Here is a 26,017-nt window from a genome sequence, read left to right on the forward strand (position 1 = left end):
CCCTTGCTGGGGCACAGAAGTGGAGGGTTGGCGTCGGACGCTCTCGTGGCTGCCCCGGGGGAGGACCGGGCTGACCGTGCGTGTGGCACCGCCTCACCGCTGCTGACCTGAAGTCTCACTTTCTTTGCAAATGTTTTTTCACTTTCCTGCAGAAATAACTGCCTACTTTGCAAGAGAGGTCCTGCGCTTCGTGGCTGTTGGCAACAACTGGAATGCCTGCCAACGTGCCAAACGGCCAAGTGCACATTTTCATCCCGTCTGTCGGCATATTTACTGGGAGCTTCTGCACAGCGGGCACTGTGCTGTGCAGATGTGTGAAAGATACATTCTTGGCCTCGGTGCACTCCGAGACCAAAGGGTAGAAATAGGTGTCATTGTATTTATTTTAATAATATTGGCATTCAGAAATACACACCACAAAATTGTCTTTCAATAAAAGGTTTGCTAATTTGTGGCATGTCCGTTTTGGGGATTGAATGTCTAGTTGTTGACTAGCCGACAGTCAACCAAAACCAGAGGTAAATATCTAAGTGTTCTTGTACGATGATGCTCACCGTGTGTTAACTAACAAGGGACAGTTACACTGGAGTGTCCCTGGGTTCACACATTCCTGCAGTTACACTCACCCATGCTCACACTCCTGTTCAACTCTACACAAACGTGTATTCTGTTGTAAGCAGAACATTAATAGTGAAGAGAAAAGTCTAAAAGCCTCTAGAAATCATAGACAAATGTCCGCTGAATTTGTCGTGACGACACAATTAGATGTCAGAAAACAAGAGAACAGTATGTTCAAAGTGCACACGGAAGACAAGTAACAACATAGGAGCCTAAACACAGTTTAATGCACATTTACCAACACCTGCTGAGGGAAGCAGGGGTGACAGACCCAGAGCCTCTCGGAAGGAACTAGTGAGAATTGGCTTTAAAGAGAAAAAAAAAGGAGGGGGCACCTGGGTGGCTCAGTCAGTTAAGCATCCGACTTCAGCTCCAATCATGATCTCACGGTTCCTGGATTCGAGTCCTGTGTCGGGCTCTGTGCCAACAGCTCAGAGCCTGGAACCTGCTCTGGATTCTGTCTCCCTCTCTCTCTGCCCCTCCCCTGTTCACACTCTGTCTCTTTCTCTCTCTGTTTCTCTCTCTCTCTCAAAAACAATCATTTAAAAAAATTCTTTTTAAAGAAAAAAAAAGGGGAAGTGGGGGCGGGGACACCTGGTTGGCTCAGTCAGTGTAGCACACAATTCTTGATCTCAGGGTTGAGTTCAAGCCCTACATTGGGCCTAGAGCTTACTTTAAAAAAAGAAAAAGAGGGGCACCTGGGTGGCTCAGTCGGTTACGCCGCCGACTTCGGCTCAGGTCATGATCTCGCGGTCCGTGAGTTTGAGCCCCGTGTCGGGCTCTGTGCTGACAGCTCAGAGCCTGGAGCCTGTTTCACATTCTGTGTCTCCCTCTCTCTGACCCTCCCCTGTTCATGCTCTGTCTCTCCCGGTCTCAAAAATAAATAAAATGTTAAAAAAAATTTTTTTAAATAAAAAAAAAAGAAAAAGAAAAAGAAAAAAGGAAAGCGAACTAATACGTGGATATAAAATGTGAGCATGACCACAGCAGCCACTGCAATTCTGTGGCTACACTAATCAGTCACTGACGGTGGAGAGCCTACGAGCCACGCCCCCACCGCACTGAACTTTGAAACCCCTGGAAGGTCCCGATGCCATCAGGTCCCGGCTCTGATGTGTCTTCATCAGTAATCAAGATCAGCCCGTCTTAAAATAAAATAATAATCAGCTGGTGTTGACCTTCAGTATATGCCAAGGACACTGTGTTGATGTTAAGCCTTTCATCTGCGCCATCAAGGGCTCCCGGACAGTGACGGATGCGGCCCCTGATGACAAGCTGCAAGCAACCCTGCGGGGGGGCCCAGGAAGTCTGAGCAGTTTTAGCTACAGCCCTGTGAGCCTGGACAGGCGGTTTCACCCCTTCTGGTGCTCCGGATGTTTCCTTAATCGGCAGAACAATACTGAAGGCGTAAGTAAGGGCAGCGGGTACAAGGATACAGCACTGGCGAGTTACCTGCTCCACACTTTGTAGGCTACGATGGAGAATCAGGCATTAATTAATCCACTTTATCCATCAGCTAATGGAGGCCCGAAATATGAAGATCTTTGCCTGAGGACACAAGACGAGCCCGTGAGACCCTGAGGACTGGAACGCTCGTCCCTGTGGCTGCCCGGGTTCCTCCTGGGCTTGTCCACAAAGCCAGGCAGAGGGAAGCGCTCCTGCCAGTGGGGGCGGGGAGGTCAGGGACCATGAGGAAGAGCAGCCCTGGGGAAGCAGACCCCAGGTACACCCCTGGGTCCGACTGGGACCGACTCTGGGGTTCAGTGGAGTCTGCATTCCCTCCAGCCCTTTCCACCTTCCCCCACATGTGGGTCATGCGAGGAACCTCTGAGCAGCCCTCGCCCCCAGCAAACTGCACTAACACGCCCCCTCCAGAGACTGACACCAACTTGTACCCACCCACCCAGGGACAGTGTGCGCACACGCACGGCTCAGTCCCCACGATCACCAGGCCAGGTGCTGGCTGCTCTACCGACCCCCAGCACCGTCAGGGCCTCTGTCCGAGGGGTCCTTCCGGTGCACCTGCGTCTTCCCACCCAGGTGGGGCTTCCAAAGGTCCGGGGTCCACTGCAAACCTCACAGTCCTCTTCCAGCAGCCCCTGGAGGAGACTTTGCTTTCCCGCATCTAAATAAGATTCTTATCTGTTTCTCCCAGAGAAAAGATAAGGCGGGAAACACCTGCTACAGAACAGCCACCTGGAACCGCTGTCCTTCCTTCCAGGTGAGATCTGGGAGGGGCGACGGCCGCCTGGAGGGAGGGACCCCGCACACCTCGGATGATTCAAGTCCCTGGGAGCGTGCGCACAATCTCTTGTGGCAGATGGGAAGACCCAGACGTGGGGAGCCACTGGCCTGGTGTCTGCTGGGGCGACGTGCCCTGGTCACCACCGGGGACCCCAGGAGGGGCAAGGCTGATTCCTGGGGCAAGAGGGGGTGGCACTCACGGATCGGTTGTCCATCTGGGGAGAACTGAGCCCAATCACAGGAAGCCCTGGGGTTCCAGAACGGTCCACACCAGGCCCTGGTCTCAGTCTGGGAGGAGGGCCAGATGTCCTGACAGTCCTCCAGGAAGTGACCCATGTCTGGACATGTTCCCACTGAGGCCAGTGGCCAGGCATGGCTACCGGAGTTCCACTGGGGACCCCACCCCTGCTGAACACCACTCTGTCTAGTTGGGGTTAGGATCCAGTGCAGCAAAGAAACCGAAAGTCCCAAGACATGTCCCTCCCCATCCCCCCAACACCAGGCACCCCCACGAGGCTTCCATGGCCGGATGTTAGCTTCTTAGCGACGCGTCAGAGATGCAGAGACAGTGCCCATCGCGCCAGGAAGGGCTCTGAGCCTGTGGCAGGTCCCGACTCAGCCAGTCCTCTCCACAAGCACCACTAGGGTGCCCGGTTTCGGAGAGGCAGCTGGGGCTCAGAGCCGACACAGGCAGTAACGGAGGGAACCTGGGATCCGGTCCCCGGCCACCGGAGGAAGCACTCCTCCTCTGTCCCAGACCAGGCCCGGGAGGCCACTCGCAGGGGCTGAGGTCTGACCGGGGCAGGGAGCGGCGTGCCATCTGGGAACGCGAACCCCGCCCTCTCAGGGGAGCTCCACTGTGAGAACGCCCCATAGGTGACTCCTGTGGATGGAGAAGGACTGGGGTCCCCGACCCGGCCTTCTTCGTGTCCCCCCGCCAACACCCCTACCTTGCTGCCACCCGCAAGGCCCACTCCGACCCCTCCTCCCTGTTCTCCACACCGGGACCTCTGACTGTCCTGCTCTTCTCCTGCTTATGGGGTCCAGCACCCCCGGGGCGACCTCTCCGTCAGGCAAAGGAGGCAGGGGGCCCATGCTCCGAGATACCTTTGGGGCCCAAGGAAATGTGTTCATTTAATTTTGTTAAACGGCAAAGAAAGAGTCATAATAATAATGTATATGTGATAATACATATAATAATGTCAGAATCCAACCTGGAGGGGTGTTGCCTCTGTACCGGGGCAGTCATAGAATTGTGACTTTTTCTTTATGAGACAAGAATCCATGGCCCTGGACCCATGAAATCTCTAATGCAGCCTGGGGCAGCCTCGACAGCTCACAGTCACCTTTTCCACTGAGACGCTTTAGTGACACGTCCCCGCACACAAGAGACACCGCATTTCTGGGTATCTCTGTCCCTGCCTCTCTCCCTCTGCCGGGCTCACCCACACACACGGGCACACCGTTCTCCAAAGGACATCGTGAATGGCTGCGTTTTAGAAGCTGCATTTGCACGACCAGCAGCTCATTGAGGCATTGAGCCCACGTTCACTGAGCTCCCACTACTCACCGAGTATGTTTGTGCATTTTGTATGAGTGTTTGGGATACAGAACAGATTCCAAAGCAGACCTTTTCTCCATGGAGGTTACGTTCTAGCGAGAGGGGCAGCTCAGAGGTGACAAGCCATGGGGTGTGTCCACAGTGCTGTGAGCTCTGAGGGTGGGGTGGGGGCCGGGGGTCGGGCGAGGACAGGTGCACCGGCTCAGCGGAGTTGAACAAGCCTCTCATGAGGTCACCATCTTTTCATCTTATTTCCAGCTTTTATTGGTTTTTTTTTTTTTCCTTAACAGGGAAGCGGGAGACTGAGATACCTCTTTGAGGAGACACATGAAGCCACAAGGCAGAGAGGCCACCCAGAAATTCCGTTACAAATCGTGAGTCTGCGAACCAAGGCGGGAGGGCAGCCCGAGGGGAAGGGTCTTCGGGAAGGCGGGTGGCACCGAGCGCTGGTGGTTGAGGAAGTACAGTGGGGACTGAAACTGAACCCTGGGTCTGCATCGTGGCGGCCCAGGCGACCGTGAGCAAAGCAGTATGGGGGGGGGGGGGCGGGGTGCAAATCTAGATCAGGTTCCAGAGGAGGAGGTGTAGAAACAGTACCTAGAGACGATCTTCTCGCATTTTTCTATAAAAGAAAGTAGAGAGGGGCGCCTGGGTGGCGCAGTCGGTTAAGCGTCCGACTTCAGCCAGGTCACGATCTCGCGGTCCGTGAGTTCGAGCCCCGCGTCGGGCTCTGGGCTGATGGCTCAGAGCGTGGAGCCTGCTTCCGATTCTGTGTCTCCCTCTCTCTCTGCCCCTCCCCCGTTCATGCTCTGTCTCTCTCTGTCCCAAAAATAAATAAACGTTGAAAAAAATTAAAAAAAAAGAAAAGAAAGTAGAGAGACGGTGGGGAGGACAGCTGGACAGGGCACTGAAGTTCAGGAGAAGAAGGGCGTCATCCCAGCGCATCGCTACACCGAAGGGGGCCAATGCGTTCCAGAGAGCGCCGGCAAGTGCTGGAGCCGTGTCCTTGAGCAGATGAGAGGGACGGGGGCCCACTGGGGCGACCGGAGGGACGAGCCGTGGGCACGGTGTGTGGCCTCCTCTGAGGACGGCCTCGGTGTCCTCAGTGAAATGAGAAGCAAGGCCACCGGCTGAGTGCAGAAAGGTGAGGACAGAGTGGGGCCTGCGGATTGTCTCATGGGGTGGAAGGGCAGCTGACGCGTGTTCTCCCGATGGGCAGGGCAGAGCAGGCACGAGGGGCAGGACACAAGGGAACAAGGACCCGGTCTCGCCGTCACAGTGTTTGGTCCAGTGGGGCTGGGGCGGTAGTCACTGCTCCTGAGGGGCTCCCGGCCCCCGGCACGGCCCCCCAGCGTATCCCACACAGGAAAGAGTGCCCTTGGGGGAACCCCTACAGCCTTGGACACAACTGTGAAGAAAATAAAGACACAGAGGCCACTGTAGCTGGCGGAGAACTGGCGGGCCCCCAAATCCCCACCTCATGTCACGTCCCGTCAGCACCCAGTGGAGAGAGGTCTGGTCAGAGCCAGGGGCGGGGGGAGGGGGGGTGGGTAGAGGCACCCCAGGCGCCCCGCATTTCCGTGAGGGGGGCTCTGGGTGGGTCAGGGAGGTGCATGGAGCAGAATATTGATCCCTTCTTAGGGGGAGCCAGGCCAGGCCAGGAGGCAGGAAGTGGAGGAGCCGGGTGGACGGAGACTGGTGCTCGCTGAGCACTGGTGAGCATCGGGGCGCAGACACGGCCATGGCCACGAGGTAACTCAGAGCACTAATGGCGCTCGGGGAAGACACCGGACAGGACTCAGATGCTCGTGAGAACGGCTGGCGGAGGGCCCCTGAGAAGGTGGCCTTTGACACGAGCGAGGGAAGGGAAGCCACACTCACCACCGTCCACTTCGAGCCAAAGCCAAGGCCTCAGGCCGGTCCAGAAACAACTCTCCTTTTTACTGAGCATTTCTCAGCCACTGCGTCATCCACCGGCCGTGCGGCCACCTCAGTGGCAGTGAGACCTCCTGGCTTCTCAGGCTGAGGGGAGCGGACTTGGGCGCACGCCCTCCAACCCCCCGAGCCCGAGAGCGGACAGCGGGGTGCTAGGCCTCCCGGGCGCTAGAAAAGCCTCCTCGGGGCCCTTCCCGAGGCAGCGACCCTCTGCCCTCCCTGGGCAGACCCCGCTGCCCCCTCCCCTGCAGGCCCCAGTAAGGACGAGGCCATGGTGTTGCTGTGATGCTGTCTCAAGAGCCTGTGGTTTTGCGGGTTCAGAGAACTCTTCCTTGGTCGCGGGCAAGCTGCGTGCAAAGGGGCTATGGGGTGGCAAGGACTTAGCGCAGGGGACCCAGCCAGGCCCCCTCTGACAGAGTGGCAGGTAGTGGTGTTGCGGGGCTCCAGGGGCGGGGAAACCAGGAAGAGCAGAGCTTCAGGAGCTCACTGGGCTTCTGGGTCTTTTTCAGGAGCCATCGGGCAAGTGGGGAGAGGGATGCCCTGGGACTGCCTGTGGGACCGCGCTCCCGTCCCACGCGGTAAGGCAGGGACCCAGGAGTCTTATGCCGCTCTCCGAGGAGGCGTCTGCATACATTTCTCAAGGGATGCCGTTGCCCCAAGGGTCCCGCGCTGCCCATCCCACTCAGGTGCCGTGCCTCATGCCTGATCTCTCTTTCTGTTCACAGAAGACCTTGGCCCCCAGCACCCAGTTCCTGACCTCATCTGATGGCCTCCAGCGACCCCGTCCCAGGACCTCATCTGGGCACCTGCCATCTGCCCATCGTCCACTCCCAGACCCCAGACCCCACTTGTCGAACAGGATCCCCCGACATTTCTCCTAGGACCTTCCCCCCACATCCACCCACGGCCGCGTTCAGCCTTCGGGCTCCTTGGCTTTGCCTTGTTTTATTGTTTTCTCCCTGCCTGAGGGTGCAGTCTTTCAGACCTTCCTGTTCTACCCCACCCAGATCTCATGGTCACGGATTTCTCCAGCAGGCTGTTCCTGCAGCCCTCACACCCTGAAGACCCCTGTTAAAACACTACAACTTAGTGGCCTGGTGAAGCGAATGAGTCAGCTATTGGCCGCAAGTTCGAGCCTTTGTCACCATCAGATTCATGATCTTGAGGAAGTCACTGGCCTCATCCACATCTACACCCTCGGGTACACGAGAACGCTGTAATGAAGCCCGAACTGGGCACCGTTTTACGGGTCGCACCTTGAAACTAGCCGGCATGGAATGAAAGCACTCAGTAGACGCCAGAGTCCCGAACGAAGCACACTCCATGCTCTGGCAGGAGCTCTGAAAGGGGGTGGGGGGGCGAAGCAGAGGCAGTGAGGGTTGCTCACCTGGTGCAACACACAGCCTTGCGTCCAGGTTCCTGCCAGACCACAGCCCTCCACCTCCGCAGCCTCTCCTACCCCCCTCCCCTTGACAGACAGCCCTGCGGAAAGGGGGAGCCACGCAGAGCTCCCTCCCTCAGATGCCAGCGCCACCCCACCCCCTTGCCTCTTGAGTGGCAGCCAGGAAGGGCAGGCAGCAGCAGGAAGAAGGAAGGTGGTCGGCAGAGAGAGGGATGCCGATCCGGTGAGCAGAGAGGTCTGAGCCAGAGCCAAGCTCTGTGACAAATGTGTGTAGACCAGGGGCTCCTGCACTGTGCGCAGGCCGACACAGGGGACCTCATGGGGTCTTGGTGTCCACGGGCCTTCCGCCATCAGCGCCAGCCCCGCCCTGGCGCGCAGGGAGCTGCCTCCCCAGCCGTGCACAGGAGTCTCCCGGATGGTCCACGGCGGCCAGGGCACAGCTCAGGAGCGTAGAGCCTGAGGCCTGACTTACACCCCAGAGCCCCCGGTCAGGCTGGGACGCTGCCTGCACTGGGCCCTTCCCGTGGTCCCTCTTGTCCCTGTCCAGCTGCCCCCCCTCGCTGCTCCCCCAGGGATGCTTCTGGAATAAAGTTCATGCATGTGAGTTCCGCCTCAGCATCAAGAGAGCCAGACCCCAGGGTCTCCAGGGGGACTCAGTCACTTAAGTGTCAGACTCTTGACCTTGGCTTAGGTCATGACCTCACGGGCCGTGGGTGGGAGCCCCGCGTCAGGCTCTGAGCGGACAGTGAGGGTTCTCTCTCCCTCTGCCCCTTCCGACTCGCACATGCGCTCCCCTGCGCATGTGCGGGCACTCTCTCTCTCTCTCTCTCTCTCTCAAATAAATAAATAAATAAAACCATTTTTTAAAAAGAAAGAAACTATAAGAGAACCAGACCCGAAATCCAGCTGCGTGCCCCGCGTGGCCATGGGGAACAGGTGGGGATGTGTTCTGTGTTGGGTTCCAAGCCTCTGGGGAAATGCCTCCTTCTGCCTTCTGAAACCACTAAAACCCGCAAAGTAGTGTAATGGCTGCAGCAGGCTGGACAGGAAGTGCTCAGGGTGCTGGGGGGGGGGGGGGAGGTGACTTGGGTGCCCTCTGGGGAGACGGTGACCACAGTCCCAGGTGCCAGGAGTTGGGCCAGCCAGGGCACCAGTGGCCTGGCCTCCTCCTCCCCCCTGGGCAACGGGGACCAGGGCGGCCAGAGGAGGGACCCCGGCGGGGCTGGCCAGGCTGCAGCAACCGAAACTCAGACCCCGACGGGGGCAAGGCCGAGGGTGCCGCAGGGGGCAGGAGCGTGCTCTTCATGGGCCCCTGGCACGGACCCCACCTGGGGTCCCCCTACACGGCTGGGAGGGGCGGGGCTTTCCACAAAGACAATACTAAACGCTGGGGGAGAAGTCGCTCAAGGTGCGGGCTCTCACTTCCTTTAGTCCCCAAACCGCTGGTGAGAACGGGCATCCAGGTCACCCTCCTCTGTATGGTAAAAGGACTCGAGAGGCTGGGTGCTAGTCTGCTCGGACCGCTGTAACAAAGTGCCCCCGGGCACAGCCAGGAGGCTGCGGCAGCTGGAAGTCTGCGACCCAGGAGCAGTCAGGGCTGGGTCCTCCTGAGCCCCACCCACCGCGCGTGCTTTCGTCTCCGCCCCCTTCCCGCTTCCCGTGTCCTCATGTGGGCGCCACCCGCCACCCTGGGGCGGGGTGGGGGTGTGTGTGTCTGTGTTCTAATTTCCCCTTCTTTTTTTTTTTTAATTTTTTTTCCAACGTTTTTATTTATTTTTGGGACAGAGAGAGACAGAGCATGAACGGGGGAGGGGCAGAGAGAGAGGAAGACACAGAATCGGAAACAGGCTCCAGGCTCTGAGCCATCAGCCCAGAGCCTGACGCGGGGCTCGAACTCACAGACCGCAAGATCGTGACCCGGCTGAAGTCGGACGCTTAACCGACTGCGCCACCCAGGCGCCCCTGTTTATTTATTTTTGGGACAGAGAGAGACAGAGCATGAACGGGGGAAGGGCAGAGAGAGAGAGGGAGACACAGAATCAGAAACAGGCTCCAGGCTCTGAGCCATCAGCCCAGAGCCCGACGCGGGGCTCGAACTCACGGACCGCAAGATCATGACCTGGCTGAAGTCGGACGCTTAACCGACTGCGCCACCCAGGCGCCCCTAATTTCCCCTTCTTATAAGACACCGACTATATTAGTTTAGGGTCACCCGTAGGACCCCATTTTTCCTTAATCACCTCTTTAAAGGCCCATCTCCAAACACAGTCACCTTCTGAGGTCCTGAGGGTTAGAGCTTCCACATCTGAACATGGGAGGGACACAGTTCAGGCCGTTACACGGGAGGAGTGGTAGTGCCTTTGAGCTCCAAGCCAGGAGTTGGCAAGGCCCCAGGGACACCTGTGCCAGGACAAGGAAGGGGGACCTGCTTGTACACCACGGGAGCAGGAAGGTGGCTCCTTGTGAGTAAAAGAAATTAATCTTACTCAAGGGAGGTCGGGCCTCTGGCCTTGGCTGCTGGGAGGTCACCGCCAAGCCTGGGGACATCCAGAGTCCAGCGTCCTTGTTTCCCCCGGGGCTCTGGGCCACACGGGATCAGCTCGGCCTCCCGAGGGGCCGGAGACTGAGGTCAGCCACGCGGGCAGTGAACCAGGTCTACGCGACGGAAGCCAGATAAAGGCCTCGCATGCCGGAGGCTGCCGGAAGGCTGCCGCACTGCCGGAAGCTGGGGGCTTCCCGGTTGGCGAAGCTGGTGCGTGCCATCACGTCGTTGCCAGGGGAACCAACGCTGCCAACGGCCCCGCGGGGAGGGGACGGTTTGCACCCTCCTGGGCCCTGCCCGGTGCGCGCCTCCCCCTGGCTGATGGTGGTATGTGTCCTTTCCCCGTGATAAACCGTGACTGCGAGCATGACGCCCCCCGGGGGTGCTGGGAGTCCTCCTGGCGGACGACCCAACCCGACGGGGTCCCAGGACCACTTCCCAACTTGACAGGGTCACGGCAACTGTCCACCACCTCCTAAAGTGGATGCGAAGTGAGTACGATCAGGAAGGCCTGTCACAACACACCTGACAAGGAAGGGAAACCCAACAATAAAGAAAGAAGAAAGGGGGCCTTCCCGCTCCAAAGCCCTGAGCCCACACGGACCCGCCATGGGAGACCTGTAAATTAATTACCCAACTGGCAGCTCTTAGCAATGAACTCGGAAGAGTTAAAAAATAACAAAAAAGAGTCCGAGAAATTACTCTCTGTAGGTGAGACGGAGGCACCGGAGTCCCGCGAACCCCTAACAATGCAGCACAGGTCCCATCTGGCCGCCAGGACTCAGCGGTGGTCCGGCTGCCGCGTGGCCTCCCAGGGTCTCCACAGCACCAAGCGCACCCCGCTCACACATTTGACCACGGCTTCTGGGCTGGAGAACTTCCACCGACTTGCAAACATGCCGAAGCCTCTCATCTTCAAACACACACAAGTATGCATGTACACGTCTGTGTGCATTCCTATGTACGTGTGTATGCACATCCGTACACACATACCTGTATAGATTCATCCATACACTTGACATTCAAGTAATAAGAACAGCAAACAAAAATCACAAACTTTCCTCTGTATCAGCAATAAGCCCTTAAACATCATGACTTTTAAAATCAGTCGCAATAAAGGCACCTGGGTGGCTCAGTCTGTTAAGCGTCCAACTCTTGATTTCCACTCTGGTCATAATCTCACGGTTTGTGGGCTGGAACCCCACATTGGAGTCTGTGCTGACGGTGCAGAACCTGCTTGGGACTCTCTCTTTCTCCCTCTCTCTCTGCCCCTCCCCCATGTGCACTCTCAAAAATAAATAAACATTAAAAAATTTAAAAAAAAAAACCCTGGGTATAGTTTGGGGCCCTGAAATGAAAGAATCTCTAAGACATGTTGTTGGATTTTAAAATCAAAGCACGAAAAAATCAAATCAAATCAAGGCATGTTACAACCCCATTGGCTCCACAAATTAACGTGAGGATGGAGAGAAGTAAGTGTGTGGTGGGTAAATGATCAGAAAGGGGCTGGAAGTCCATTCCCTAAACCACGACCATGGGCTGCACCCTCGCACTACCCCTCCTGGTAAAAAGGACCCGAGGAAAGACAGCCAAAGTGTGATGTCTCGGTACCCTCCCCACGAGTGATTTCTCACCAGGTTTTTCCCAGCACCTGTCACTGGGTTGGTGGCCCCTTGTGTGAGTGAGCTCCTTGGGGGCAGAGGCGTCATTCTCCCCCAGTGCTCTGGGCCAGGTGCGGGCAGGTGCACAGGGAATGCTAGTCAGGTAGAAGAAGTGCATGGTGTGGGGAGAGGCAGGACACAGCAGAGACCCCTGACACCGTCCCCTCCCTGCCTGCTCTCCCCAAGGGTGTCCTTTGGGTCTGACCTCTGATGAGGCCTGCGGGGGTCGGCTGCATCCAGGGCAGGAGGGAGGCTGGTTTGACGGCCAGGCCAGGGGCAGAAAGTGCAGATGAATCTTCAAGCCTCTATCTGCCCTTGTTCCCAAGGGCAGAACTGTCCTGTCCCTCCTGTCCACCAGCAGGTGGAGCCAGCGGTCAAGTTCCAGAAAGTAAAGTCGTTGTGGCTTGACCAGTGGTAAAAATCCAGCTTGCCAAATTTACAGCAATCATAATAGCTGAGGTCCATTCCAAGAGTGTGTGGTGTTAAGCTTTTACCCGTTTGTCCACTTTTGACCTTTCTGGGGCCATTGTAGCCTTTTATTCTAACGACTCGTCTTTCCAATTTCATGTCACACCCGTTTGTTGCAAGCTACTGATTGGAAAGCGGGGGCCAGCCTGAGCCTGTGAGCTGTCTGTGCCCCCACACCCAGCGTCAGGAGCATGGAGGAAGGAAGGAATTACAACCCGGAGACGTGCTGTCTCCAGCCGGGGAAGCACGGCACCCCACGCACCGTGGGCAGCGAGAGCGGGAGCCGGGAGGAGACTCCCTCACTTTGTCGAGACCCAGATGGATGGGAGTTCTGCGAAACCACTCGGCTGCAGACAAATCTGCTTTTGCTGTGGGAGGGACTTTCTGAGCATTTAAGGAAAGGCTTTGTACTTTCCATGATAAAAAAATGCCAATCTTATACATCAACAAAATTTACAAGTATATGGAAAACTGAGAGAAAAATATATGACAGAGGATTTTTATCTTTGATATATAAGCAATTGTTAAAATTGCCATGTAGGCAAATAATAGGAAGTAGGGGCAGGTGACTCATAAGCAAAGGCCCGAAAATGACCACGATGCTTTGAAGGGCTCAGCTCCCCCCGGCAATAAAAATTTCAAACAAGGAGTCACTGCTTCACCCAGCCCCTGCCTTCTGTTTTATTTGGTTTTCCGTCATAAAACCCCAGTGTTGTACAGAGTTAGGATTGCACACTGAGGAAAACTGCAGACAGCTGTGGATTCTTCTAGAAAGCAGTCGGCTAATCTGTGCCCAAAGCTTTAGACTGGTTCCCAGTCTCCGACCTAGTCATCCCAATTTGAGAAAGTTATTGAAAGGTAATAATCAAAAATGCAATGTGTACATATCTGAACAAACAAATGAAGTCAAGAGAGAGGGATGGGACAAAGGGAAGAAACAGTCATTTTTCAGAAGATTAAGAAACGGACAGGGGCGCCTGGGTGGCGCAGTCGGTTAAGTGTCCGACTTCAGCCAGGTCACGATCTCGCGGTCCCTGAGTTCGAGCCCCGCGTCAGGCTCTGGGCTGATGGCTCAGAGCCTGGAGCCTGTTTCCGATTCTGTGTCTTCCTCTCTCTCTGCCCCTCCCCCATTCATGCTCTGTCTCTCTCTGTCCCAAAAATAAATAAAAAACGTTGAAAAAAAATTATAAAAAAAAAAAAAAGAAACGGACAGAGGCTGTGGGCCTGGGCCTGGAGGCAGCGAGGGGAAGCAGGCGGGGGGGGGGGGGGGGGGGGCGGGGGGGCCTTGGAACAGGCTCGACGGGTGGTCGAGTCCCTGGGTCGCAGGAGAATTCAGCACCCTGGACAGCAGCAAGAACCCACCGCAGCACATCCGCCAGGGTCCTGTAGCGCCCCAGTTCTCTCCCGGCCTCTTTACGGCTAGAGGTCCCAACAGCCTGCGCAGAGCCTTCCAGAGTACTCTCCCATCCTACGGGGATGCACAAGAACGGGTAAGTGGGATCAGGGCTCTGCATGCTCCCAGGGTCAGGGCCCAGAATGTGAGCAGGGTCAAGTCTTATACCCACTACCCCACTCTTCTCCCTCTTCCTTTCCCTGCAGCCTATACCCTCTATTCAGTAATTACAGCCATCCTTGTTATAAACTGAGCATCTCCTTGCGGGAGTGGCCCGCAAGGACCCTCTCCTTCACTCATCTTAAGGACCTTGGGATGGCACAATGGTCTCATTCCCATTTTGGGAGGGGAAGACTGCGGACCAGGACAGTTACAGTGTGTGGCCGATGCAACTGTGTGTACCTGGATTTGAAACGGGGGCTTCTTGGGGCGCCTGGTGGGCTCAGTCAGTAGAGCATGTGACTCTTGATTTTGGGGTTGTGAGCTCGAGCCCCACACTGGGTGCAGAGATTACTTAAAAATAAAGTCTTTTTAGAAAAGGAAAGAAATGGGGTCTTGTCAGACTCTCCTGATGGCACCAGCTGCTCCGGACCCCACGCGCTCACTGTGAGCTGCCCCCGCCTATGTCCCTCCAGAGGGTAGTGCTCACCCCTCCCCGAGCTCTGGCAGAGCCCGTGTTCTCCCTGCAAGATGTGGGCTGTTAGTGCTGCCTCGGCTGGGGGAGACAGAGATGGCAGTCGGGAGCCGAGCCCGGGTCCTGCCCTGCCCTCCCACGCCACAGCCTCACAGTCCTGGGCCCGGCTCGACCCCCGGCAGTCTCGAAAGCCTGCCAGACGCCTCTCCCTCTACCTGTGAGGGGAAGCCCTGTGACCATCACCGCCCTGTGGGCGCATATGTGGGCTCAGACAAGGAAGCCACTCGAATGTAGAGCCTGTGGTCACTTTCTGGAGAGAGCACCACAAAGCCCCGAGGTGGGGGATGTAAGAGCCAGGGGAGGTCCTGGTCACAAGGAGCCCAGCCCCTCAGCCCTCACAGTATCTCTGGGGACGCCCACCAGCCAGATGGAGAGGCAACTCTCCGGGACTCAAAAGCAATAGTAGGTCCAGTGACACCTCTGGGTGAATCAGGAAAAGGCAGAGGGGTGTGGGCAGGTCGGGGCTGGAAGCAGAACTGGGTGCTGAGGGCTTCTGGCAAGCCTTTTCCTCTGTGCGCCCTGTCTTCCCCCTCTGGGCAGCAGGTCAGGTCACAGCCCTCAGGATGGCAGCTAGGGTTCTGGGGGACCGGGGGACCCAGAGCGAGGACATCCATTGGCTCAAGGGCCAAGCCAGCAGGAACAGAGGCGGCAGCCAGAGGAGGGGGTCCTCACCGCCAGCAAGGCAGGTGGGCAAGTCGTGTCCCCGCCCGCCCGGGGCAGGCTGTCTGTGGCCTGGATCAGGCCAGCTCGTCTTTGTAGGGCCTCCCTCCAGCTGGGACTGGGTGGGGCGGTCCCAGCCCTCACTCCCTCCTGACTCTCCATCCAAGCCTGAGGTGAGGTCAGAGCAAGAAACACTTCAGCCACAGCTGCCCAGGCCCTCCCTTCCCCGACCCCCTCACAGGCCTGCTCCTCCACCCCTCCCTTCACCCGGCAGGCATCCAAAACCAGAGCGGAGAGTGGGACCCCGCTCACCACCTGGGGTGTGATGTCTGCAGCATCACCATAACAAACAGCCCTGGACGGTCTGAGACACAGAGACCCAGGCTCGCAAGGCCGAGAAGCTGCAGGGGCAGGGCGGGGCGCAGACGCGCGCTGAGGCCTCTCCCTGGCGGGTGGACGGCGTCCCCTCCCCGTGTCCTCACGTGGTCACCCCCCCAACCCCCGTGCGTGTCTGTGTCCTGGCCTCCCCTTTTTGTGGGGACACCAGCCTGGATCAGGGCCCCCAGTGCCCTCCTGTACCTCAGTCACCTCCACAAAGGCCCACCTCCGAGCACAGTCACCCTGCGGCCCTGAGGGTGGGACTCGGGTGTGGCTCCGGGGACACGGTTCGTCCTGTGACACAGGAGACGGCAAACATGGGACACGGCTGTTTGATGGCAGCTCTGTTTGTAACGTCCCCCCAAGTGGAAACACTCCAGACGCCCTTCACCAGGTGGGGGTTAAACAGCATGCCGCGGACCCACATCGGGAAGCGGCTCCGCAGGAAAAGAACTGTGTCATGGGGGGCGGTTCTCCGGGGTGGCAGGCTGCGTGGAAAAAGCCACAGGCTCTGTGATTCCATTTCAGTAACACTGCCCTGCACCCCACGCTCACAGCAGTGTTATGCAATAGCCAAGACACGGGGGCCCCGGCGCGTCCCAGGATGGACGAATGAATAAAGAGCATGCGGTGTATGCTGGGGAGGCGGGGGGGTATTAACTGGGCCACGAAGAAGGGGAGCCTGCCATCGGTGAAGTGCGCGTGGGCCCGCTGACACAAGTCTGAGGACAGATGCTGTCACACACCGCGCGCTCTCACTTGTATGTGGAATTTGAACCAAGAGGAGGAAGAGAGACGAGAAAAACCAAACTCGTGGAAAAGGCGCTCGGCTCTGTGGTTCCCGAGGCGGGGCTGGGGGAGGCGAGCGCGGCCTCAGGAGCCGAAGGTCAGGTGCGCGGCCCCCTGGGGCGGGAGCGAGCCGACCGAGGGCAGAGGCGCGCCCGCCCCGCCAGGAGGAGACACTGGTTCCCGGGAGCCCGCGCGGCCGGCGCTCGGCGGCACTTGTGAGTCAGGCCCGCACACCTGACGCCCGCGCCGCCTGCGCGTCAACCGCGTCCCCATAAAGCGGCCGGGGATACGCGACACCGGAAAACACGCCAACCACCGCGCCCGAAGTGACCCGTTTGCGGGGACGACGAACCGCCGACAAGCTGCAGGGGCGGGGCGGGGCGCGCGCGCGCGCGCGCGCGCTGCACGGCGGCAGGGGCGAGGCCGGGCGGGTCACGCGGCGGGTCCTCGCGCACGAGGGCCTCTTCGGGCTCCGCAGCCTCCTGGGACTGCGGTCAAGTCAGAGTAAAACTTTCACAAGAAACAACAAAAATCCGAGCTTCCTGTGTTCTATTTTTCCTGGCAATGTTTTTTATTAGCTCTGGGTGAATGATTTACCTCTATCACTTTAAATGTTCAAATTTTTCTATTAAAGGTGAGAGCCAAATCCTTGTGTCATGTTTTAAACCTCTGTCGATACTGTCGTCGTCTGTTTGGGCTGCGGTAACAAAACACTACCGTTTGGGTGGCTTATGCACGCCCCCCCCCCCGGGACTCTGAGGTCAGGCCACCCCCAAGTTCAGGGCCGGGCCACCTTCCGGGCTCAGAGCCCCCCTCCTGGAGGCGTCGGCACCTGGCCAAGGGCTCAGGGGGCCCTCTGCAACCTCTTTAAAAAGGACAGGAGTCCCCTCCTTGTGTGTCTGTCACTCTTAGGGCTCAGGCGCCCCCCTCCCCTACCCCCCTGCAGACCCCGCCTCCTAACACTTTCGCTGGAGGGTCAGGCTCCGGACCCCTAGGGGATTGGAAGGAGACGCAGCCATTGAGACCACAGCCTGGCGGTTCTTCCCATTGCTGTATTGCCGTTTCCCCCTCTTTTTCCCCTGACCGGTCTCACCAGCGTTACACGCGTTGCCAGTGTTTCCCAATAAATAACTATTTTTGGTAAGCCCGCTTCCTGCATCCATAGCCTCTGTATCCTTCAGGTCTGCTCTTTATTTATTTTTCCTTCCTCTTTCCTATCTTCCTCCTTTCTTTCTCCTTTATTCTATTTTGGGGGATTTATTCTGCCTTCTTTCTATAACTTCTTTCGATGTATGCTTCATTCATTAATGCTGAATCTTTTCTTGTTTTTAATACATGAAGGTAAACCCATAAGTTCTAAGCGTGGATCAGCATTTCCATGGGTTCTGATATACAGTATATCTGTTACCATTTCGTTAAGGTGTGACATGATGCCCGTTTTGATTTCTTCTGTGACCCATGAGTTATTTAGAAGACATATCTTTCATTTTCAGACACAGAATTTTCTGTATTCTTGTTGATAGTTTAAAGCACAATTGCATTGTGATTGGAGAACCTACTTGGTATGATGTTTCGTCTTTTGATCATGTAATTATATAAGATGTATCGTTTTTTAAAAGATTTCATGAGTTGCCGTGATGCTCTGTTTTGCTCCAAACTATGTAGTCTCAGGTTCAAGTGTCTCTGTGGACAGCACATGCTGGGTAGTTTCAGAACGGCTCAGACAACCTCTGTGCTTTCATTGGATCATTAAATCCATTTACATTTAATAAAATTACGGAGACACACGTGGGTTTTAATCCGCCATATTACTGTGATTTTTTTAATGATCCCTCCTTGATGGACCTATGTTCCTTTCTTCTCTTTCTCTCCTTGCCTCTTTTCTTGGTGATTTGGGGTCTTTTTCAATTTTCCCTCTACTAGTTTGGAAGTTGAGGTTCTCTTTCCAAGCGTGCGGTGCTGTTCTGGAGGCGGCACGCATGGAGATGTCCCCGACAGGAGGGACCCTCTCTGCGCCCCCCGGGGCTCACTGTGCTGATGGGTTCTGCACAGCACTATGTCGTGACTTTCAATTCTCCCCGTATAGACCTGTCTCCCGTACGACACATTTATTAATCTTTTTACAAAATCAGTGTTCATTTAGACTTACCAGTGTCTTCCTCATTCCTGGGTCCAGGACTTGCAAGCGGTATTTTCCTTCTGGCCCAGGAACATTTCTTACACTTTCTTCTAGTGCAAGGTGAGGCACTCTTGGTTTCGTTTGTCTGGCAATGGCTTTCTTTCAACTTTATTCTGATATTTTTGCTGCCCAGAGAAATCTGGGTTACCATCTAGGTCCTTTATTCTGCTTCCATAGTTGCTGTCAAGAACTCAGCTGTTATTCTCAGTTATTCTCCTCAGTAGGTGATCTTTTTCTCCAGCCCACTGAGAGATGCCAAGGACGGGGTGCGGGGGAGGAGGTGCAGTGCCCCGCCAGCCTGGACCACGGGCACCCCTGGAGGAGCACAGTGGGAGGAAGCCAGAGGACAGGCAGGATCCCCTCCACCTCCCAGGCCAGCAGGTGCAGACCCAGCAGCCAGGGAGGGGCAGCCCAGGGGGCAGGGGCCAGGCACACCCATGCACTCCCCAGAGAGACCCCCTCTGTGGGTAGATGCAGGAAACCCGGGGTCAGAAGACAAAGCTGAATTTGGCTACCCAGAAACAGGGTGGGGAGGGGCATCCCCAGGCACCTGGGCGCTGAGATTGGGGAGCCTGGGCTCCTGGCCAGAGCGGTGCCTGGCCCGACAGCCCTCGCAGGGCTCCTCGCTGCAGCCTGCCTGGACAGATGCCAGGGCCCAGGAGAGTCTGGGGCAGGGCCACCCAGCAAGGTTCCTTTCCCCAGCCCCGCCCCTCCCCACCCTACCTACCTTCCCCCAGCCTGCAGGAAATAGAAACTCAAAGCCCCAGGCTCCTCCTCCCATCCCCTCTGCACCTCACCCAGCCCCACCCTGCCTCCCTCTGCTCCCACACTCAGCCTGCCCGCCACCAGCCTCCCATCTCCCCAGGCAGGGGCAGCAGGAACAAGGGGGGGCCACCATTCTCTGACCCCAGCCCTACAGGGACTTGGCCCTTCGACCCAGAGCAGAAGGAGTGCTGGGCCTGAGGGCTGTCCACCCAGGAGGGCAAGTGGCTCCAATACCCAGCCCAGGGTATAATACTCTTACCAGGAACAGAGCACAGGGCACACAGATATCCCACCACTGCCCCCAGCGTCCAGTCCTGACCACGGTTTTCAGGTTTCAAGTCCACTTGCCAGCTCCCTCTTGCCCACCCCACCACTGCCCACCTATCTCAACTCAGCGTCTAGCTACTCCAGCAAAGTGGCCTGATTTACTGTTGAGTGAGCAACCCAGCGAACAGATTCCACCTGGGGACTCAGAGCTCTGGGGAATCGTCATCTGTGACAACAGTTGCCAGTGTTTCTGGGGGACATTCTGATTTCAAGCTCCTTGAATTCTTTTCCTTGTTTTAAAATTTTTTATTTTTATTTAATTTTTTTAAACATTTATTCATTTTTTGAGAGACAGAGACAGAGAGCAAGTAGGGGAAGGGCAGAGAGACTGGGAGACACAGAATCCAAAGCAGACTCCAGGCTCTGAGCCATCAGCACAGAGCCCGATGCGAGGCTCGAACTCACAAACCATGATATCGTGACCTGAGCTGAAGTCAGACGCTTAACCGACTGAGCCACCCAAGAGCCCCTAATTTCTTATTTTTTAAGTAATGTCTACCCCCAACATGGGGCTCAAACTCACAACCCCGAGATCGAGGGTCACATGCTCTACCGGCAAAGCCAGCCAGGTGCCCCTTCTTTCATTTTTAATGCCAGTCTGACCCACTCAGGTGAATCACATACTCCCTGCCCACTGAATCTCAATCAGGCTGCCCTGATGGGCTTCTAGATCCTTCTGCAAGGCACTGGTTGGGACTGGGTCTTCTTCCTCTTGTTGCCCCACTGGGGCAGATCCCTCCTCCTGCCCTACTTGTCTGGGGCTATCCCTCCCTTGGGCGCAATCGTCGCATTACCACTTGGCTGTGCATGTAGGCTGGCTGTCCCTTTCGGTGGCCATGATGATGAGGACACATTTGTGCATTTCAGTGCCCACGGCCGATCTCAGGGATCCCTGGAGATGGGCCAGAATCCTGAGTCCCCACACTGACCACTGTCCCACCCTGCCGGACAGTGTTCCTTGGACTCTGGACACGGGCACACCAGGGTTCTGGCCAGCCTCGGGGCAACCTGGGTGGGGAGGCAGGTGTGGGACACGAAGTGAAGGGACTCCACGTTAGAAAGGCTCCATGTCCGGTTTCTTTTCGGCCCCAGTTACTCATGCATCTGAGTCAAAGAAGCCATTCCCACTCCAAGGGAGAAGCAAGAAAATTAATCATTCTGAGTTTCGTCCTAGCCCCCAAACACCTGATAACGTCTGAAAGAACAGGATCCCAAACACATTCCAGGACATTAGCTTGGAACAAACCTGGGCTGACACCAGCCGTCAATACCCCCACCTTCAGAACTCTTGGAATAACACCCGTCGCTCACCTGACACTGGCCTCTGATGGGACTCGACCCTGGATCCCTGAAGGAACACACACCCTGGACCCCTTTCCGATACGAACCCCTGACTCCCCGTGACAAGGCGACTCCCTCTCCTTCCCGAGTTCCTGAGCCCCCGGCCACTCCATCCCTCCGTTCCTCCCGGCTCCCGTTTGATTTCTATCCTGCATGAAACCTAGGACCCTCTCAGCTGGTCCCTCAGGGCCCCTCTGGGTCCTCAGACCCGGCCTGTCACATCGAGCGGACTCTGACCTGCCTGTCAGGGGCGTCCTGACCTAGCTTCAAGGAACCTTTGTCCTTATTTCCTCGCCAGCCACCCCCCTCCTCAGCCCCATCAAAGAAGCCCCAGGGGGTGACCATAGACTCTTCCCCAGGAGCAGACCCCGCAGACCCCAAACACATGGCCGGCAGAGAGTAAGTGAGCACGGGGCAGGGGTGGCCAGGGGCTTCAGGAACAGGTGTCTTGCTCACCGACTCACCAGGCCCCTGCCTGCCCAGCCAGGTTCTCCTGTGCCCACCTCGACCCGACCAGCCCTGGTATCCCATCCCCAAGTCCCAGAGACCCAGGTGCCGGTGCCCACCCCACGTGCCTGCTCCTACAGGCCCTCACCTTCCCTGTCCAGACCCATTCCTCCCTCTGGAGGGTGCTGCCTTCCTCCCAGAAGCAGACTGACCTCCCTCCCTGCTTCCTGTCCTAACCTGTCCTGACCTGTCCCGCCCGAGGATGAACTTCCCACACGGCCCTGCCTCGCCCAGCACAGGAAGAAGTGGAGGACGTGGGGTGGACGTTCCCTTCTCAGCCTGGAGGGCAGCCAGCTGTGAACTTGGGAGAGCCCTCTCCCTGCCGTGCACCTCAGGGTGGGGCCTTCCGGCAGGGAGCCCCCCCACACTAGGACCCTGCTGGGAGGGGGACTCCCAGACGAGCAGCCACAGGCTGTCACACCCAGGGCAGGAAGGGTTGGGAACACGCGTTTATTTGAGGCACCGAGGCAGCAGACAGACTCCAGTATGGGGTGGAGGGAGGGGGTGGGGGCTGCGGCTGGAGTTGGGGGTGGGAACCGATTCCTGGGACCAGCAGTCAAGCCCAGACGCACTGGAACCCCGTCTTCCAAACGGCTCCCCTTAAAGTGGGGCGTAGAAATGCCAGAGAAAAGAAGTTCTGGTGTGGACTCGGGGAGCTCGGCGGCTGCTAATGCCGGACCCCTGGCACTTATCCCGCACACACACGGGCCCGGACACGGCCACACACTCGCACACACGCCACAGGGGCACCCGGCACACGCGTCCACACAGCTGAGTTTACACAGTCACCTGTGGCAACAGCACGCTTGCCCTTCCGGGACACAGTGGCAGAGAGCACATCTTCCACACCACCTGGGGGCAGACACAGCCTGGACGGGGCAGGGCCTGGGGCTTACGTGTGCCTCCTAGAGTGTCCCCAGGACTCAGTTCTGACTCTGGGACCCTCAGGCTCCAGCCCTCATCCCTTCCCAGGTTCCCCGAGGAAGGTCACGTCACTGCCTGAGAAGTGAGGGCAGCCGGCCCCTCTTAGGGCAGGTGCAGGCCCGGGGGCCTGACCAGGGGGGGGACCGAGGGCGGGGAGGGCTGGGAGAACTGGGATCAAGCAGGGTGACGAGTCAAAGGAAGAGGGGCCGGGCCTTCCTTCCTGAGCTGGGGGAGTCTGGGCCGGCTGTAGGGCCCCGGCGGTCAGGGCCCAAGCCGCTGCAGGGCAGACAGCAGACTGAGCAGGAGCCCGAGGCCCAACACGGCGGCACTGGCCCTCAGCCCCCCGCCGGCCGTGCTGATGTTGCACAGGAAACTCTGGCAGCAATAGGTGCCCACAGACGCCACGCCGAGGTTGATGCTGGGGCTGGGGCAGATCGGGGAGCAGCCCTTGTTCAGGGTATGGCCGAAGTCCACCAGGTTCCCTAGGCGGGAAGACAAGGCTGTGAGGGTAAGGGCAGAGGGCAAAGGCCCAGGAAGCGGGGAGAGGCCGGCCGCCGGCACTCACGGATGCCGGCGGAGGCAGGCACCGGGGCTCACCGATGCCCAGATCCCGGCAGAAGCAGGTACCAGCACTCACCGATGCCGGCGGAGGCAGATACGGTCACGCAGTAGTTGTCCGAGTCCGAGCAGATGGTTGGTTTTAGGCAGTAGAAATTACTGTTCTGATTCGTGCAAGAGAAGCACACCAGGGAGTGAGCTGCAGAAGAAGGGGGGCATGCTCTAGGTGACACCTGTCTCAAGCCGGGAAACTTCCCTTCCAGTCCTGAGCCAACACCAACACCCAATCATTTGCACATGCTAACAGAGCAATTATCACATTCCAGACTCTGGCTGGAGACCCAAAAAGACAATGAATGACTGGGGACCCCGATCCTGAAGGGACTCCAGGGCCACCCAAGTGCACAGTGATAAGTGTGTTGGGGGCAGAACCCAGGCCTCCAGGGGGAGCAGGAAGCATGACCCCCCGCTTTGCTGGGGGAGAGGCTCTGCTAGGCCTCCTAGAACAGGTCCCACGGGAACTGGCCTGAAGGACCCCTGGGCACTGCTCAGGAGAGAAGGTGGAGAGAGAGTCCGGGAGGAAGGCCCAGCTCACCCACAGGCCTGGGGCCCCAAGGGCATCTCACCTTGCTCCACACCCAGAAGGGCAGCCAGCAGCACGGGCAGGAAGACCTTCATACTGGAGAAGACAGGTGTCCTCTCTGGGGTCTCACAAAGGCAAAGAAAGTGGCCCTGCCTGGAGAGACATCTGGTTGGAGGACCCGGGCTGCGTGCCCCACGCCTCCCTCCTCCCAGTGGAGCCAGAGCCCCTGGCCCTGGAGCCGGGCTGCCCCCATTGTGCAGATGGCAGGGGGGGCCTGCCAGCTTCCAGCAGCAGAGCCAGCACACAAAGGGTCTCTCTGTTCCACTCCTGACCCACCCCTCACTCGGTGCACAGTCCTCCTGGATGGGAAGCCCCCCCCCCCCAACCCTGTGCTGCTTGCGGATGGGGCCAGCCGAGGGAGCTCATTAGTCTCAGGACCAAACAGAAAGGGAGGCCAAAAGAGTGGCCCCCTGGTCGTGGTCCTGGGGGAGAGGACATAGTGACCAGCGATATTAGCCAGGCTGCATCCAGAACCTTCCATGAGCCAGCTCCATTCCTGACACGGGGTCTCAGGGGCTGGGTGGGTGCACGAGGCACACTTAGCTGAGCCCCCACCTCCAGCCGCTTCTGTGCTGAGGGCGCGGGGTGCTTTCCATTCTGTGTGTTATTCAGTGCCGAAGTCAGCGAGCCCACGAGTGTCTGCTCTTCGCCCATTCTGTGCCCAAAAAACAGGCTCAGGAGTCTGTGGGGGCTGCCCGGTGCCTACACCAGGACCCTCTTGTGGGCAGGGACCAGAGGCAGTGGGTGGAGAAAGCACTCGGAAGGCGACCAGCTGGCGTTCTGGCTCTCCGTTCTGCAGGAGGCATGGTGTGGGAGGAGCTGCCTGGTGCCTTCTGCTGGGGACAGCCATGGGCGGGGGATGGGCATTCTAGGCCTGGGAGCTGGTTCCCAGGCACTGGGAGGAAGGAGAATATCAGAGAGAGAACAGCACCCCCCCTCCCCCCAGCCTAGTCCTGGGTCTGGGCTGACATCTTGGGGTCAGGGACAGGAGCTGCAAATGCCCAGAAACGGTGTCATGCCCAGCAGGGGCTTGACCCCAGATCCAGACAGTTCAGGGAGGAAGGAGCCTCCCTCGTTTCCTCTTCTATAAAGTAGGGTTTGTGCATGGAGAAGCCCTGAGCTGTTCTCAAGGAAGCTCTGGAATGCCCGGCCACCGTCCCCACTGTCCACTGCCAGGCACCCAATCAAACAGGCCCCACTGGGCTGAGTCCAGGCACTGGCTGGAGTGGATGGACATTAGCAGGGTCCAGCAAAAGGAGCCCTGAGAGTGACCAGTGGGCTTCTGGGACAGCGCCATCTGGGACCCAGACAGCCTCCCCCAGGCTCATGGGCTGATTTCTGACAAAGCCAGGCATCCCGTGACTGGGGGCCAGCAGAGAAGTAAGAGCTAGTCCTCGCCCCCAGCGACGGGAAGGGGTCAGGTGGATCAGCGTGGGGGGCGGAGGCTCCCGGGCACCTCACACGCTTGCATAATCTTTGGCAGACAAGAAGCTTTCACGCCTCCCCTGGGTAGGCTCCAGTTCCAGGGGTCCCCCCCCCCCGGGGAGGCCAGTGCATTCTCCCCATCCCACCGGCCCGCCAAGATCCCAGCCCCCTTCCCGAGTCAGGAAGGCTGCCCCTCCCCAGTCCCCTCGGGAGCGAAGGTGGGGAACCTGGAGCTGGGTGACGGGCCCCACGCCCGCGCAGCTCTGGGTCACCCAGCCAGGAAGGGCGCCGGGTGGCGGTGTGCGCCGGCTCCAGCCCGGATCTCGGGGGATATTCGGGAGGACTGGGGGAGGGGAGTGGAGGCTCAGCCCCCTGGCACTGGGCCCACCCCTAAGCCCCGACTCCCGGCCTCCCCCGGACCCTCCGGCGTCTCCCCCGGCACCCTGCTCGCTCCCCCTACGCCCTGCCCGGCGCCGAAGGGGTCATCCCTGCTTCCCCGCCGGGATCCGGGCCCCGCCGACTCACACGGGGCAGACGCAGGTCCACGGCCTCGCCGAGCTGCCCGAGCCTGGCGCCCAATCGCACGACACTCCCGGACTCCCGGCAGCCGAGCGGGCGGGGAACGGCGGGCGGAGTCGGCGCTCCGGCGGGCGGGGGGCGCAGGGGCGGGCAGGGGGCGGAGTCGCCGCTCCTTCGGGCGGGGGGCGGAGTTATCTTTCCGGCGGGCTGGGGGCGCGCGGGGGGCGGAGTCGACGTTCCAGTGGGCGGGGCGGGGGCGGAGCCGGCGCTCGTGCGGGCGGGGGGAGCTCGGTCGGCGCGCGGGGGGCGCGGTCGGCGTTCCCGCGGGCTGGGGGTGGGCGCGGAGGCCGGTCGGGGTCGGCGTGCTTGCGGGAGGGGCGGGGGACGCGCGCGCAGCGGGAGAGTCAGAGTTCCCGCAACCGGGCGGGTCTGGCGCGCCCCCACCCGGACTCCGAGCCCTGGCCCAGGGAGGTGTCGCTGGCCC

The 26,017-nt window shown here is 58.5% G+C and overlaps 1 protein-coding gene and 1 long non-coding RNA gene across 4 annotated transcripts; both read right to left on the reverse strand.

Annotated features, from left to right (window-relative positions):
- Positions 1-5,211: 5,211 nt before the first annotated feature.
- Positions 5,212-10,792, reverse strand: LOC123383160. Its single transcript, XR_006592602.1, has 3 exons — positions 10,247-10,792; positions 10,001-10,160; positions 5,212-7,698 (listed from the first exon to the last, which is right to left on the reverse strand). It is a non-coding gene; the product is annotated as an uncharacterized LOC123383160 (long non-coding RNA).
- An 11,103-nt stretch (positions 10,793-21,895) lies between these two features.
- Positions 21,896-25,678, reverse strand: LY6E (lymphocyte antigen 6 family member E). Of its 3 annotated transcripts, none has more exons than XM_019823222.3 (4): positions 25,540-25,678; positions 23,573-23,682; positions 23,026-23,145; positions 21,896-22,888 (listed from the first exon to the last, which is right to left on the reverse strand). In XM_019823222.3, the coding sequence occupies exons 2-4, from the start codon at positions 23,622-23,624 to the stop codon at positions 22,650-22,652; spliced, it is 411 nt and encodes a 136-aa protein (XP_019678781.1). In that variant the 5' UTR covers positions 23,625-23,682; positions 25,540-25,678; the 3' UTR covers positions 21,896-22,649. The 3 variants fall into 3 exon arrangements, with proteins under 3 accessions (XP_019678781.1, XP_023104172.1, XP_023104171.1); XM_023248404.2 differs by lacking the exon at positions 25,540-25,678 and adding an exon at positions 24,145-24,250 and having other exon boundaries at positions 21,896-22,870; XM_023248403.2 differs by lacking the exon at positions 25,540-25,678 and adding an exon at positions 24,145-24,250.
- Positions 25,679-26,017: the final 339 nt, after the last annotated feature.

Source organism: Felis catus, chromosome F2 (genome assembly GCF_018350175.1).
Source record: "Felis catus isolate Fca126 chromosome F2, F.catus_Fca126_mat1.0, whole genome shotgun sequence".
Lineage (NCBI taxonomy): Eukaryota > Metazoa > Chordata > Mammalia > Carnivora > Felidae > Felis > Felis catus.

Excerpts from the sequence above, each read along its gene's own strand:
- LY6E (XM_023248403.2), bottom strand. The coding sequence starts at position 24,185 with ATGGAAAGCACCCCGCGCCCTCAGCACAGAAGCGGCTGGAG. Across the intron at positions 23,683-24,144 it reads CAGCACAGAAGCGGCTGGAG|GCAGGGCCACTTTCTTTGCC; the intron begins GTGGGGGCTCAG and ends ATGTCTCTCCAG. Across the intron at positions 22,889-23,025 it reads ATCTGCCTCCGCCGGCATCG|CCTTGTCTTCCCGCCTAGGG; the intron begins GTGAGTGCTGGT and ends TTACCCTCACAG.